General features: G+C 47.2%; 1 protein-coding gene across 1 annotated transcript in view; it reads left to right on the top strand.

The window, feature by feature from the left end:
* RUNX3 (RUNX family transcription factor 3) overlaps window positions 1-14,358 on the top strand; it is a 120,887-nt gene extending 106,529 nt beyond the window's left edge. The window contains exon 7 of the mRNA XM_032789524.2: window positions 10,135-14,358. Coding sequence (XP_032645415.1) covers window positions 10,135-10,658 — 524 coding nt within the window. The 3' untranslated portion in view covers window positions 10,659-14,358. The remainder of the gene's footprint in view (window positions 1-10,134) is intronic.
* Window positions 14,359-16,132: the final 1,774 nt, after the last annotated feature.

Here is a 16,132-nt window from a genome sequence, read left to right as displayed (position 1 = left end):
CTATCTCTAAGTATTCCTATGTCTTTAAACTGCTCTTCTGAGCCAGTGAATTAGATTTGCACATTGGACAATAGTCCGTGAAATGAAACGAGTTTAAAATGTTTAAAGATGGAATATAACCTCGTAAAGAAATGCAGCATCATGACGAGCCACAAAAATAGCACTTAAGCACTTTATTTCATAAAGAGCGTGCGGAGCAATCACTCACCTACCACTGATGAGCAGCCACTGCTGGATTAGAGCATGGCAGCTGTTTATCAGCAACAGCTTATGAAGGGAAATAAAACACCCTCTTCCTTTGCAGCTGCATAAGATCAAATGTAAATAGCCAACCTGGAATTTGGTTTCGACACTAGGGTTAACAGCTCTCCTCTTGCGGGTGGGCCATGGGCTTTTGAGTGGTCAGGATCTTGGTTTTCCTTCAGTCCACACTGACTTAGCTCTTGATGCTTCGCTAACATTGTCTAGCACAGACCCCCTGGACGAAGAGAATTGCACTGATGTTGGTAGGATTCTGCCTTGTTGCATAGGCCTGGGCTGCTGTGTTCTGAGGTGGGTTTGGGGGCCGTAGAGTAAAATAAGTGCTGCCTACTGAATCAGCTTGGTGTTCCTTAAGGGGTCTCCCGCTCCAAGTATTGACCTGACACACAGCTCACGAGGCAGTTGGGCTGCAGGCTATCAATCTCACCGAATACCAGCCTATCAGGGCTTTTGCTACTCTTTGCAATACAGGTGCATAGTGAACTGTGAGCTAGAATGCTGCTAGCTTAGGCCCAAATTCACAAAGACACCTGGGCACCTCACTCCCATGGGAGATCCATGGGAGTGAGACACCTAAATACCTTTGGGAATGTGAGCTCCACCCGGCAGAGCTGAGGTGTGTCAATGGAATGAGATTTAAGGCCCTGGGAACAAAGAAGCTGACTTGGGTGGATTTTGGTGAGTAGATCGGAGGGCTCTTTGTGTGCGTGTTCATATCGCTTTAAATTTCAAGTCATTTATAAAAACAGAAGGTTTCAAGCCATAAATGTTCTTTACCTGCTAGAGCAAATGCCCCTGAGATGCTCAGATAAGCTGCATGGTATTTCAGACGCAGCAGAGGAAGTAATCACATGTCGTTCGTGAGTTAGTTATATCAGATACAGAACAACCGCTTTGCTGGTTGTTGCAACGGACGCTGTTCACACCTTGGCTTTTCAATGCCCCGAAATAAACTCTGTTCTGTTTTCTTTCCAGAAACATTCACCCTTTTTTTTCCCTCGCCTTCCTCTTTGTCGACTCTGAGTTGAAAGTAAATGAACGTGCTCACAAATGTGAGAGGTGACAAGTAGCCTTGAGAACTGGCATTTAAGGGAGGATTTGGAATCCTCTCTAGAAAGTAGGAGGATTTGCTATTCTAGAGAACACACTGTCCCTCTCTGTGGACCACCTACTGGTCGTGCTCCCAGATGGACCAGGCATTAGAAGTACAAAAAAACAGGGAGAGACGCAAGCAAGGAGAAAAGAGAAGCATGTTGGAAGACAATTTAGGTACAAGGAGAACAAAGACTAGAAGCGAAGGGTGGGGGCGAAATCAGAGGCACAGAGAGATGTAGAGAAACAGTTTTATCCCCCACTACTCGCTGTCTTTCACAGACACAATTGTATACAGAAGTGTAAAATATCATTCGTGTTTACATTGTCATCAATCATCATGCCATATGGCAGGAAAGTAGATCCCCCCCTCTCCCCCAGGCTGGATTTTTCATGTCAGTTTTGCAAGGTATGTATATACACACATCACACGGCTAGAGTCAAGCTGAACAAAATGTGCGGGCCTATAAACACACACACACACACACACACACACACACACACACACACACACACACACACACACACACACACACACACACACACACACAGCGCTTTGCTGCTGACTTACTTGGGGAAGACATGTTACCTGTCTGTGCCTCAGTTTCTCCATCTATAAAATGAGGCTCATGACACTTTATGGTGGGCAACATTTTCCAAAGCACCAAAGGGTGGGATTCACAAAAGGATTTAGGCACTTAACACCCACTGGTTCAGTAGGAGTTAGGCACTTAAAGACCCTTGTGAATGCCACTCTACATGCCGAATTCACTCTTGAAAATGAGATGTGGGCTTACCAGTCACTTTATGGCGCAGCTGAGAGTTTTACCCAGTAACTGTGTGAAGCACTTTTGGTGACGGGCCATGCAAAGCATCGCTGCTTTCCCATTGGCTATTAGTCTTCACGGTAAGCCATGTTTCCTAGTGGTCAGCCTACATTTTCCTCTGCACCCCCCCTTTCATCCTCCGTACTCCTAGAGTATTTATACCCCAGGGACCTCCCATGGCCCCAAAATAATTCCTTCCTCCTTGTAACCTAAACCAGTGACATGTTCATTGATGGGTTCCCTGTCCCACCATGTGCCCTGAGCTATAGCTACGCTTCAGTCAGAGGTGTGACTGGAGCATGTGCAGACGTCCCCGAGCTAGCTAGCGCCAAGAACAATGGGAGGGAAGCCGCTGCAGCAGTGTGGGTATGTACTTGAGGCTGCTGCGGCCTGAGCTGCCATGGCTTCACTGCACTGTTACTCAGTCACTGTTGGTTTCGGCTCTTGCTAGATCCAGGCTAGCGCAGGTGTGTTGACACGTGCCCCAGTGGAGGCCGGCCCCTGTGCCCCAGAATTTTCCTGCTGACAGGGGATCAGGTCCAGTGAGAATGGTGCAGGCCAGAAAAGGCAGCGAGTTTGGGTTGCCCAGCCCTCCTGGGACAGATAGCGGCTCTTCGGTGAGGAGGCAGACCTTTCTGCCCCTCATCAGAGACGCGCCTCCCTCCTGCTGCATGACACAAAGCATCCCCACGTTTACTCCTCCGCTGCTGACTCGCTAGGGCTTTGCTGCCGTTAATAAACAGGCATTTGGTACTGTGCTTGTCCTTTCTCTCCTCAGCTCCAGAAAAGGCCAATATTGGCGCCCAAGCTGCTGGGACACTCCGTCACTTGGGCTCAGTTGCTTTAGCTGGAAAAGCGCGACACGGCTTTGAAAGCTGGTTTGTCTGCAGCTTGGCAAAAGCAGGGGGCTGAGGGGGCTTTAAGACGTGCATATTGCACTGGCACAATTAACTAATAGAGTGTGTGCTGGACTGCTCTTCCACACCATCCCGATGCCAGAACGAGCCCAACTACGAGACAGTGCCGTTAGCAATCAGGGCTTTGACCTCTCCATGGCTTTTAGTTAATACACATTCCACGCTTCCCCAATCTCCCATCCAAAACACTGACATTTCCGCTGGGCGATTGGGTCAGATTTTGGAGTAGCTGGGCACTCGGTTCAATCTTACAATGGTTAAATTCTTACATCTAAATGGGCTTATTCAGTTAGTGCAGCAGCTGGTGTGATTTCGAGAAGAAAATAAACATTTCCTTCAAATATTTTGATTGGCAACTGGACAACTGAAATACTCAAGCTCAAATTGCCAGGGTCTAAAATGCAAAGGGGGCTGGACGGCTAGAAACCAAGGCAAGCCATCGTAAATTTGCAGATCTAAAGCATTGCAGATGCGTGTTTTAGATGCAGTGGAGAGAGAGTGTGTGTGTTAGTGTGGGTGAGAGAGAGTTTAAAAAGCAGCTCTGATTTCAAACGGAGTGAAGGGCTGATGAGGAGACTGTAGGTACACGGTACTAACTCTGACTTTCCTGGCATATGCCTAGCTGGTTGTGCAAATGGTATGCCCCTTGATCGCTTGTTTAATGTGACAGAAGTTTCCTTTGCTGTTGCAATAGGTGGTTATGGAAGATATTAATACAGCTGTTTTATTTGGAACTTGCCAAGGCTGATATGATTCAGAACGTCAGGGGTGACCCTTCTGATTGCAGCAGGAGGAGACTAGGAACTCAGGCAAGATGAACAGCCTTCCAAATTTCATTAGAGGACAATGATGCCCATCAAATATGTAGGGAAAAATTTTAGCTTGGTGACGAATTACAGTAACTTGTTTGCTAACTAATTGTGCTTATTAATTGTGTAAAACTTCAGGCTGCAGTTCTTTGGTTTGTTCTTTTGGAATAGAGTTGGTTGAGTGCTGCAGGAACACAGGTTCAGCATTATTCATATGACACCAGTGCCTGGAGACTGCAACTGAGGGTGGGTCCCCATTGCGCTAGGCGCTGTCTATACACATACCTGGAGAGCGTTCCCACCACAGAGAGCTCTCAGTCTAAACAGACGAGACTGACCCTGCATGGAGGAAATAAAATATTATCTCCATTTTACTGGGGAAACTGAGGTGGGGGGGACTAAGTAACGTGTTCACAGTGACACAAAGAGGCAGTAGCAGAGTTGGGAACTGAATCCAGATCTCTTGGACGGTGGCTTTGCCACAAGACCATCTTTTGTCGCCAGTTGCAACCTGTATGTCAGTGTGTGTAAAGTGTCTGGAATGGGTCTGTGTGCACCACTGCCCTCTAGTGGACAGAATGTCAGGTCTTGTCCAGGTGTTGATCCCTTTGCAGTGATATTGCCATCTGATGGGTGCAGCTTGGAAAAGGGGCCTGATATAAAAGCGACTATTGCTTCACAAAGAGATGTTCACCCAGCATGGGAGAGCTGCAGTTTTGTAGCCGAGGGTCCTTTGGTCAAGTCCGAGTGGGGCCAGACTCTAGCTTTCCATATACCTCAACTTTGCAGTAACTGGCATCTGGGCTGTCTAGTCACATGACGCATGCCAGGCTTATGGGCTGGCTCTGACCTTGGCTAACACGCCACAGGTTGAACAGGAGCCTGCCAGGACGAAAGGCAGGAGCTGCTACATCTGGCGCTCTAGAGGCAAGGTTCCCTAGGCAGGGGCTGGAACGTACCAGCTCTTATTATCCATGGGTGGGGGAACCTGTAGCATGTGGTCACCAGCTTCACTAAACCACCTCCACTTCTGTCGCTCATTCAGCAGCTGCAGTTTTGATGTCCTGGGCCAGGGTTTGGCTATCACTGTGGGGCAGTGAGATGTAGGCACCAGAGACGCATGTGCCTTACTCAGTTATCCTTAGTGTGTCTCTCGGTGAGGGACAAAAAGCTTCAATGGTTAAGGCCTGGCAGGTAAAACCTGAGCTTAAAGCCCTTCAGTGCCCCACCTTCCACTCACCGTTTGTATTGACTCCTTGTTGGAATGAGTGCTATCGCAGCCGGAAAGGCCCACCAATACACATGGCTATGCAAAGCGGGGCCTTGTCCATTCCAGGAGTGCAGGCTGCAGGATCCCAAGCAGTCAGGGCTAGTCCGTGGGCGTGCTAATCCTTAGCACACCCGTTCGGATCCCTGGGAGGTTGTTATACAACCCAACCATGGCTATAAATAGAATGAACGCTTATTCAGCACACCAGGAATCTTTTTCCCGTCCCTCCAGCCTGTCAACCTCCCCCATCTGCCCTGTTTGGGCAGGATCTGCCAGAAGGATACTTCCCACTTTCCCGTTGGCTTCAAGTGTCTACAGCTCCAGGATGGAGCCGTTTCTCCACCTTTCTATCGGAAAGGTGGTGGGGGATAGGAGGAGTGGGGAATCGGAACACAAAGGCTGCCATTATCCGGGGAGGCGGTGTGTTGGTCCATGGCCACTGTTTGGATTTTCCTGGTGGGACAAAGTCCCCAGAAATGAAGGATGAGAATTGAAAAACAAACAATCAGGGCTAGTTTTACTGTTGCTCTGTAAAAGCTGAAACCTTCTTCTGGATAAGATGTTAAATCCAGGTCCTGACCACTGTTTGCAAGGGTGATGTTAGCACAGGTCTCCTGGCTAACTTCCAGCCCCTTCTGTTCCTTCCATAGTTTCAGCTGGCCAGGATATTCGTCTTCACTTCCTGCCTTAAACCGCTCTGCACTGTGGCACGCCAGCACTGAGGTGGCTGTATTTCGGTGGGCAGAGGCATAGAGATATAGACTATTAGAGGCGTGGGTGTGTAGCAGCGAGCCTGCAAAGACTACACTGTAGTTTAAGTTGATTCAGGATAAGACTCATACCACTACTTAACATGCGAAGACTCAGTGCTAATGAGCATGCATTCTGTATAGAGGGCAGCATACTGATCCAGAGTCAGCCCTGGTTTAATTCCATTGCATCTGGCTCATTATCACTGGCTTGTGCTGAGGGGTAAGCGCTGACACCTAGAAAGCTAGCCGTATTTGCATGCAGTAGAAGGAGTGTCCATAGACCTAGCCATGCACAGAGCTCCCTGCACAGGGCCTGTAATTAACATTTTGATACTGTTGCGTCTAAATAGTAGCAAGGGTGGATTGCCAAGTGTTGCAAGTACAGACCAATAAAAAGTTGACTTCAAAATAACCCCCTTTTGAGTGTCTTATAGAGGCAAAGGGAAATGTGCCTTGAGAACTTATGTTTTATTTCATTTGCTTTTTATGGAATGTTATTTATGGGCATATGAAACATAATGAAGGAAAGTAATTGCCTCTTGGCTCAGCTGTTGGGATGTAGCTTGGTGCGGTCTGCTCACCATTTAATGTGAGGTAGTCATCGTCTGTATTGGCCGATCGTGTGAAGCTGAATTCCCAGGGATGGCCTAACCCTGGGAGAAATGTAGCAAATTTGGAGCCTGCTTCCCAGACAACGTGACAAAAGAGTCCAAAGATTACAAATGAAATTGCAGGTGCAGGAAGCAATCGGGGGCACGGGCTCTGATTCAATAGGTGGTATTATTCACCTTATCACGGAACGGCACTGTTCCTTTTATGCAGCCATACCATCTTCATGTGTTGGGAACTTATCAGGTGTCAACATTAAGCAGGTCTAGGCAGCTCAAAGCTTGCATGAGAGATCTCCAAGCAATGCCTAGGCACATCAGGAAGGGCTGTTGGTGCTTCACTTCTCTTTTGTGGATTCATGCCTTCCTGGGAGGATATTGTGCTGCTAGAGATTCTGCCTTTAGGATGAGATGTAAAGTGAAGGTCCTTTGGTCATTTGCAGTGGTTAACAATCGGACAGTGCCTCTAAGGGTGTTAGCCAGGAGAGACCGGACAAATTCCAACATGAGTCATTCCATTCTCCCGCTCTAAGATCCCCCTGCATTTATGGTAGGACAGGGCCCTCTTCTTCTCTTCCTGTCCAAAATTGCCAAGTAACATTGCTGGGCTGTATTTTGGTGGTGGATGGACGGATTTTGTTCTGCTTTGCAATATAGACATACAATTTGTAAAGCATTTTGGGTTGAAAAAGCACCATCTAGGTTGGGCTTTATTTATTATCCCCACATCTAAGAAAAAGGCAGTGAAACTACACTGCACCTCACACCCTTCCCTGGGTAGCCTAATCTATTTGCTCCCCTGGTGAGTCTTGCCCACATGCTCAGGGTTTAGCTGATCACCATATTTGAAGTCGGGAAGGAATTTTCCTCCAGGGCAGATTGACAGAAGCCCTGGGGGGTTTTCGCCTTCCTCTGCAGCATGGGGCACAGGTCACTTGCTGGAAGATTTTCTGGACCTTGAAATCTTTAAACCATGATTTGAGGACTTCAATGGCTCAGACACAGGTTTGATACAGGAGTGGGTGGGTGAGATTCTGTGGCCTGCATTGCGCAGGTCAGAGTAAATGATCATAATGGTCCCTTCTGACCTTAAAGTCTATGATTCTAAATAAGTCTTCATTCCTACCCACTTGCAAGGATCTCACTGTTGTAATTCCTCTTCCGATATAAAACTACAGGCCAGCTCTGATTGTGGTCTGCAGCTTAGACCAGCTACTTAGACCAGTACAAATCAGGAGTCAAAGCCTTGAAAGTCAGTAGGGTCACACCAGTGAGAGGAAGATCAGAAACACAGCTTCGAACTGTATTATTTCCCTCCTCCTAATCCATTGACGTGTCGTTCTTTGGCATTCTGGAAGCTCATGTCTTAGGGATACGGTGCAACCTACAAAGCCCCCTCTCTGTATAGATGTGTATGGAGAAGGATCCCATCACTTGTATTTTGTCATTACAGAAAAAAGCTACAGTAAAAAACTATATTATTCTGGGCTAGAGACTGACAAACAGCAGCCAGGGTTGACCCTATGGGCCAGATTCAGAGCAGGCGTAAGGGGGAGCCACGCCACTGAAATCAATGGTGCTAGCCAGCCTGGGGCTCGGGCTGGGACTCTAAGGTCATGTTGTGCGGCGACCATGGATCTGAGGAGAGCTGCTCTGCACCATAATCTCACACAAAGGTGGTGTTTTGAATGGGGCTGAGCGAAGCCCCTTTCTTGTATCTCCTTTGGCCAGCTCCATTCTCCTGCTGCTGCTTGGTTAGAACAGGAATAGGGCAAGGGCCCAGAAGTGGAGATGCTGGGAAGACATCTTGCCCACTCTCTGTACAGCGGCACCCGCCGGCAGGGGCTGTGAGGTTGTAACTGGCCCAGCAGCAGCTTTCACAGTTGGGTCAAGAACCATGAGGCTAAATCTTGCCCTCCCCCGCAATGAACTGCAGGAGGGTCAACCTATGGTGGACAACGCTAGACCCTTGAGCGCGTGGGCTTTGCAGTGACTTGTACCACCTAGGGGTGTAGGCTCATCTTTGCTTTGTAGCAGGCCCCCCATGCCCAGAGATGTGCTGGAATACAAGGGGAGATGCCACAGATCTTAAGGCAGCCAGCAAAGTCTGGTACATTCATGAGAAGGCCCAGTGCTACCCTGGGAACAATGCCACCTTGGACTCCCTTTCCTAGCTTGGTCTGCCTGGGAAATCCTTTGGGTTTCCAGTGGTGAAGGGTGGCTCCATATTTCCTTGACTTTCCCCTAAACAGACGGGGGCTGCCCCAACGTCTGAGGGAATTAGAGAGGACGCCACTTTATATTGGCCTCCTGCCCCTCCATCTGACTTTTGGCCAGAAGAACCAAGTTTTCCAGTCTTTATCCCCACAGAGGCAAAAAGCAGCAGGGACATGGTGGGTCAGCTTGGGAGCTTTCAGCTGTGTGTTTATCAGCTCCATCCCCTGATGCTATCAGCATGAACAGGCCACCCACACGAAGGCTTAACGACCTGGCCTAGACTCCAGCTTTCTCTCCCTGGCTCTGTTTGTACGTGTGTGTACACCAAGGGGGCCTGACTGACTGGCTCAGGGACTGGCTGTCTGGGGCCCTGTGGCGGTTTATTTGCTACACAGCCCACGCAATGGCTAAACAATTTTTTTGTGTTTATAGCTTTTTTTTCTGCTGGGGACGGATAAACCGCTAGAGAAATAAGCTGATCCCCATTCTTTCACGGATAAGAAACAACAGCTTTTAGGACAGGAAACCGGCCTGGCCTAAACAATTGACTTTAGGACTTTTTTTTAGCTTCCACGACTCTCCTCAACTGCAGATGTAGAATGCGCCTCTTACTGCGAATTTTTTTTCTTGTGCTAGAGACACAAGGATTAATGCACCAACCCCAGGCTGTGTGCCATACTGTAGAGTACAAAGAGACCTCACCCTCCTCATCAGTAGAACTCAAACCGCTTTTACCAAGCACATTATGCCCATTTTATAGTTAGGGAAACTGAGGCACAGGGAGCTGAAGTAACTTGCACACAGTCACTCAGCAGACCAGTGGCAGAGGCAGGCGTAGAACCCAGGTTTCCAAAGCCCCCTGTCCCAATGCTCTAGCCACTAGGTAACACCACTTTGTTACACAACTGCCAATTGGTAGTAGATCCCTATTTTCTGTTTTGTTGTTCACACTCCTAAATGGTTTATTTATTGTTTAGAATTTCTTCAGTTTCACGGACTGATTTAAGTAAAGGCTGCAATCCTTTTGCCATCTAGAAAGGATAGCGACAGACATAATGCTGGCTGCGAGGGCTGGTCTGTCTTCGTATTACTTTTGTACCCAATTTAGAAACCAATACAGTTAAGTCAGTGCAGTCCCTTAGTGTGGATGCAATCCCTTTATGGATTCAGTTCTACCTGTACAAAGGTGTTTAGATCAGTGTGGCTTTTTTCCTGTTGCAGAGGACTTGTTGCTCACAGGACCCTGTTTGGACAAATCACTCACTCTGCGCGTTAAGTGTCAGCCCCAAGTACACCCTAAAGCTGCGCCCATCAGCTGTGGTCTTTGTTTTCCACCAGGAAAAGCCTAACCTAGCCTAATGTTCTTTTTTTTTGCAAACAGGCACGTCGGATCTGAGCCCCTTCTCTGACCCACGTCAGTTTGATCGCTCCTTTCCCACGCTGCCGGCCCTCACCGAGACCAGGTTTTCCGACCCCCGGATGCATTACCCCGGCGCGATGTCAGCGGCCTTCCCTTACACCGCCACGCCCTCAGCCACAGGAATCAGTGGCCTCAGCATGACCAGCATGCCCACCACGACCCGCTTCCACCACACCTACCTTCCACCACCCTACCCTGGCTCCACCCAGAACCAAAGTGGACCCTTCCAAACCAACCCCTCCCCTTACCATTTGTACTACGGTACGTCGTCCGGATCATACCAGTTCTCCATGGTGGCCGGGGGGGAGCGCTCGCCCACGAGGATGCTGTCCTCCTGCACAAGCGCCTCGGCGGGCAACAACTTAATGAATCCCAACCTTGCCAATCAGAATGATGGAGTGGATGCGGATGGTAGTCACAGTAACTCGCCTACAGCCATGACGACCACCGGGAGGATGGATGAGTCTGTCTGGAGACCCTACTAGAAAGGACTCAAGGAGGCACGTGTAACTTGAACCGAATAAAATGCCCACCAGTGTGTTACTCTTGTCAATCGCGAATAGAGCAAAATGAGGCCTAGCATGGGAGGCCTCCCAATGTGAAGGCAAGTCAGGATCCTTCCTTCATCAATATAGGTAATTGGCAAGCAAAGACGGACCAGAGCTGTATACAGTTCAAGACACGCGTTGACAAGGCTTGACTTGGTTACTCAGTAAGGTCCCTTTGGTCTCTCTGAAATGGGTGGATTGTATATAGGAGTGTGTGGAATCAGATGTTTGTTAATTGCGCAGCTATGGCTATGTTCGAAATGCCGATCAATCATCTCGCTCTTAACCAAAAAAACCCTGCCCTCCTGCAGAATCATAGGTGTTAGAGAAAATTTTACAAAGCCCCCAGAAATCAGCCAGTCCATCTCTCTGCAAATACAAAAAGAATGAACTAAGACGCCTTAGCCACTCGCCCCTTCCAGAAAAGGACCTTTAACCACCAAATGAACTCAGTAAGGATACCAGAGCTGCCCGCATCAGCTGAGACGCGAGTCTTGTTTACAGCAAAACAGATGTGACTGGCTCTCGCTGACGCAATTAAGGCTCTGAAGAACATTGCTAGCAAGTGAGCAGGTATCAGCCATGTGAACAAGTGCTGTGATATGATTTGGAACGTGGTTGTATTGTGAGTTTTGTTTTGTTTTGTTTTTAACAGTAACATGGCTGATCTCATGCTTGACGACCTCCCCAATCCCCTTCCCATATGTTTACATGAGATGTAATTTTTTACACAATGTGTTTTCCTTTTGTCCTGACATGGACGTTAAGTTCTTGCTACTTCTAGTTAGTCTCAATGGTTGCGTCCGAGACGAAGAATGCGTTTGGGACAATCCAGTGTGTGAGGTGCACTTACAAACATGTTTGCTGCAAAGAGGACTCGGAAGCCTTTGGAATCGTACGAAATCCAGGATAGTGGCTTCTCCTCTCTCATCTCCAAGTGGCACACAGGCAGCTGTGGCAACACTTAGTATTTATTTTATGGTTCTCTTCCATTTTTACACCCAGAGTGGCTCAACACACCAGGCATCTGTGCTTAAAGAAAGGAGATTGTCAGCTGATTCTTAAAGGACTGACTGAGATTTGAATGACCCCTCCATTTTAAATAAAATGTAACTCCCTGGTTTTTTGGGTTTTTTTTAGACAAATGAAATCATAATCTATACCACCTCTCATCTCAAAGTGCTTAGCATAATTATTCTTCATATCACAGCCCCTGCAGTGATTTAGGACACTATTATTATCCCCATTTTACAGACAGGTAAACTGAGGTAGAAGGATTTGTCTGAGGCCACGTTCAGTGGCACTATTGACCCACGCATACCACCGATACCGGAGCAGCAGCTAGAGGCCTCAGCTGAGATTACGGCCCATTGTGCTGGGTGCTGCACAGACACATAGTGACCATCCTCCACTGTGACCTTACAACTGAAATAGACAAAGCGCAAGGAAGTAAATGAGACATCACACAGTAGCTCTGTGGCAGAGTCTGGGCTAGAACCCAGCATTCCTGGGATCTCCCTGGACCATACTGCCCCTCCACATTGCTAGCTGACAAAAGTTAGCTCCCTGGGCTTCAAACAGGAACTAGGGCCTGATCCTAACATAACCTTACTCGCACTAATTGTGCCATTGAAGACAATGAGACGACTCCTGTGAATAAAGTACGGTTGCCTGTATAACAGTTTGCCCCTTCAGCCTGCAAGTGGGTTGGAAGAGCTGCTACACTAGATAACTGAACGTAACGCCCCAGTGGCAGGGTGGGTGGGACCAGAACCCAGGACTCGTGTGTTGCAAATAGCTATTTTAAAGAGGGGGTCCTGCTCCCGTGTTGCAGGGAAACATGTACACCCATGCAAAATGGATACAAAATGCTACTGAACCAGACTGGAAGCATTTTCCCTCCACTTTGCACATAGCGACGGGCGATTGAGAGTCAAGGCCTAGAATTCGATTCCCAGTCTTGTTAAATAGGATGGCCCCGTGGGAGTTGGGTGCATCAGTCAGTATCTTTTAGGATCTGAACTAGAGGTCTCCTGTAGTTGTGTAGCCACTTCAGATGAGACGCGTTAATAATAATGCTGAAGCTTAGTTCTAAGTTTATCATAACTCTGTGAGTATTAACAAAGCATGTGGCTGGAAGCAAGCATCTGTCTGGCAGGGTGATGTAGGCCCAGAGCTGCCTCTTTTTTCCCCTTAACCAATTATGAAACTGCTACTACTCAGTGGGGGGGGGGGGATAAAGTTATCATGAGAATTATTTAGCATCTGGTTGCTTATGTTTGAGTGAGTTAAGGTTGAATTTCATTGAGCCCTTGAGCTAGGGTGACCGGACAGCAAGTGTGAAAAATCGGGACAGGGGATGGGGAGTAATAGGAGCCTATATAAGAAAAAGACCCAAAAATCGGGACTGTCCCTATAAAATCTGGACATCTTGAGCGCCTTTGAAAATTCCACCCTATGCACCACAGCTAAAGCAAAGATGGTTGGCTTATCAAATCTCAGTGGGTATCTTTCCAGCAATCAAATGACATATAATGCCTAGAAATTGCACTACTGTTTAAATATGGGGTTGAGACATCAAATCATACGTACCTGGATTTAGTTGTAAAGCTGTAATGACCACTCATGGATTTAAAAACCGCAAACTCCACTTGCCTTAGCAAACAGCAAGCCCATGCCTCTTGATTGCTATCTGTCTGTCAAACTGGACTATGGCAGCCTGTCTTGTGATGCATTCAAGTTCATCAATACAATATTTCCACTGATAGAAAGCACAAAGAAAACAAGGAATTCTTCATATCAATTTAATGGTGTTCATGGAGTATTTAAAACCAAAAAAAAAAAAAAAAATCTGCAACTATGTTCCTTTATGACATATTGTGTCATATGAAGGGGTAAATACAGGCATCTCTATTTTATGCAAATGGTCGCAAGACTGGCCAAAAGAATTTGCTTTGCACTATCATTTGCTTTTTTAAAAAAAAAAAAGGAAATGCACAATCGCTTGTACAGTAAAACTTTTGTCTGGCTTATGAAATATTTAACTGTAAAATCTAATTTTTTGGTCTTATGTGTTATAATAATATAATTCTTAAATATGTTGAAGGATCCGGTTCTTAATAATGCTTCCTAGACTTGCGCGTGCAGGGTCAAAAACCAGAAACAACCAAAAAGTGAGAATGGAAGAAAGATCTTGTTGTAGCCAAAGAGGGCAGAGATTGTCTATGTGTTTTGTTTAAATGGAATTTTGGGATGGCCATTGCAAAAATGCTAGTAATACCAAATAATGTGGATTTTTGTGTAATATACCAGCCCTACTTGAAGGTAACTCCCTATATTTAATATGTAGCCCATCTTTTTACCTGTAGCACTTGTCACTGGGGAAGAAGGGGGTCTGCACCCATTGAAGTCATTAGCGAAGCTCTCACTGCGGATGATTCTGCTGCTTTTAGCTTCAGTGAGCACAGGATCAGGCCTCCTCTTCTTAGCCTATCTTGTGAATAGGTGGACTCGAGTTTGTAAGAAGCCATAGCGAAGTGGCCAGTTCTGCTTTTCTATTATAAACGTCGATGTTCTTATCAAATGTACGTGATTATCTTGTCAGGCATCTGTGTAATCATTTTAAGGCCTTTCCACATGGAATTAATAAATGTATGGTTACAAGTCTCCGTGGTGCCTCCCGCCTGTTCGATTGCCTCGTGCTGCTCACCAGTGTTTGTGCAAATGCACAACTCAATCCCAATCCTTTCCCCATACCCAGTGCCTCATACCTGAGGCACTACAAGCATCTCAGAGACATGAGGTCAAGTCCTCAGCTCGTCGGCGGAGCACCACTGACTTCAGCTGGACTCTGCTGATTTACATGGGCTAGAGGTTTGGCCCACTATGGCATTTAACTCACAGCACCCCTGAGAGGATGGGGAAACTGAGGCACAGAGCATCTACTCACACTGAATTCGCATTGGAAAGCAGAGGGTGCTCAGCACCCAGTGTGATCAAGCCCTGATCTCCAGATTTTACACACACACACTTTATTTTAAAGTATATGTAATATGTAACACTGAATCCAACGGCATCAGCCCTGATTCACACAAGTGAGAAAAGAGCATCATGCCCAAGGAAAGGTGCCTGGTGTGGCATAGTGCTGAACCTCCCACCCTGCTTTTTTCTCTATCACCATCCTCCCAAGAGAACACATGGGCTGGGGGGTATCCCCTCCATGCCAAACAGCAGACCCTACTCATTGCCAGAGAGACCAAATCAACCATTTCTACTGAAACCTGGTTTTTAAGTGACTCTAGCCCATAGCGTAGCTCCATGCAAACTTGCGCACACCTCAAAAGAGCTGAAATGCATCCAGGCCATGTAAAGATGGAGTTGCTGAGACAGCTCCATAGCTTAGGTGGAAACTGGCTTCTCGTTAGAGGCCTGATTTTTGACCACTCCCTTTGCAGAATTCGGAGGTACCGGATGTTTAGATCTTTGTGTTTTCATAACCCACCGGCTCTGGAAATTCTACTGCGCTTCAACAGCAGACAACAGTTGGGCCAAGCTCCCAATCTAAAATAAGGTGGTGTAAATCCAGAGCTATTCCACTGAAATCAATGGCATGACTCCAGATTGACACCAGCAACTCTGCAAATAGAACTCAGCTCGTTTATTAATGATCCCTCACACAGCTGCTGTGAAGTCAATCCACATGCTGGCTGCATCACCGCTGGGTAGTAAACTGAGGCATGGCACGATTGCGGGCCCAATCTAAAGCCTAAAGAAATGAATGGAAAGACTCCTACAGACTTCCGCAAAACGTGTAGCAAACCCTAAATGAATTGGCCAAGGCTCCGCATGGTAGCATGTCAGCTGCAGAAAAATAAACAGATGCCAGGGATGCTGATGCCCAGCAGCCTACCGTAACCACTACTCCCACTCCTAGTAAACAAGAACTAAGTCCCTTAGCAGCCACAAACACTGTATCACAATTACAGCTGAAAAGCAACACCACAGATTGCAGTGAAAACCTCTGCCAAGCTTCCTAGGGGCTTTGGCTGCTGAGAACCAAAGCCAACTCCTGCAACTCTTTTATTTATTATTTTGCATCGCTGCCATGCCTAGATGCCAGCTGTGTTCTGTACAAACACATCTCAAAAAGCCAGGCCCTGCCTGGAGCACTAAGGCGCTTGCACGGAATTAGGAGTGCGGCATGTGAGAGAGTTCTGATACTGAGCAATGCTTCAGATACGCCTTTGCACACGGTTGCATGACTTTAGCCCATGGTTGCATTTAGGGAAAAAGAAACCACAATAAAAGCTGATATGGGTGAGAACTCAGCGTCACAGCCTCGGCCAACGGAAATGCGTTTCAAGTGAAGCCATAGGCAGAACTGCCTTTTTTTTCACAGCTACTGGAAGAGG

The sequence above is a fragment of the Chelonoidis abingdonii genome, chromosome 25 (genome assembly GCF_003597395.2).
Source record: "Chelonoidis abingdonii isolate Lonesome George chromosome 25, CheloAbing_2.0, whole genome shotgun sequence".
Taxonomy (NCBI): Eukaryota; Metazoa; Chordata; order Testudines; family Testudinidae; genus Chelonoidis; species Chelonoidis abingdonii.
Note: the sequence above shows the minus strand (reverse complement) of the source record. Positions and strands in the feature narration are given on the sequence as shown.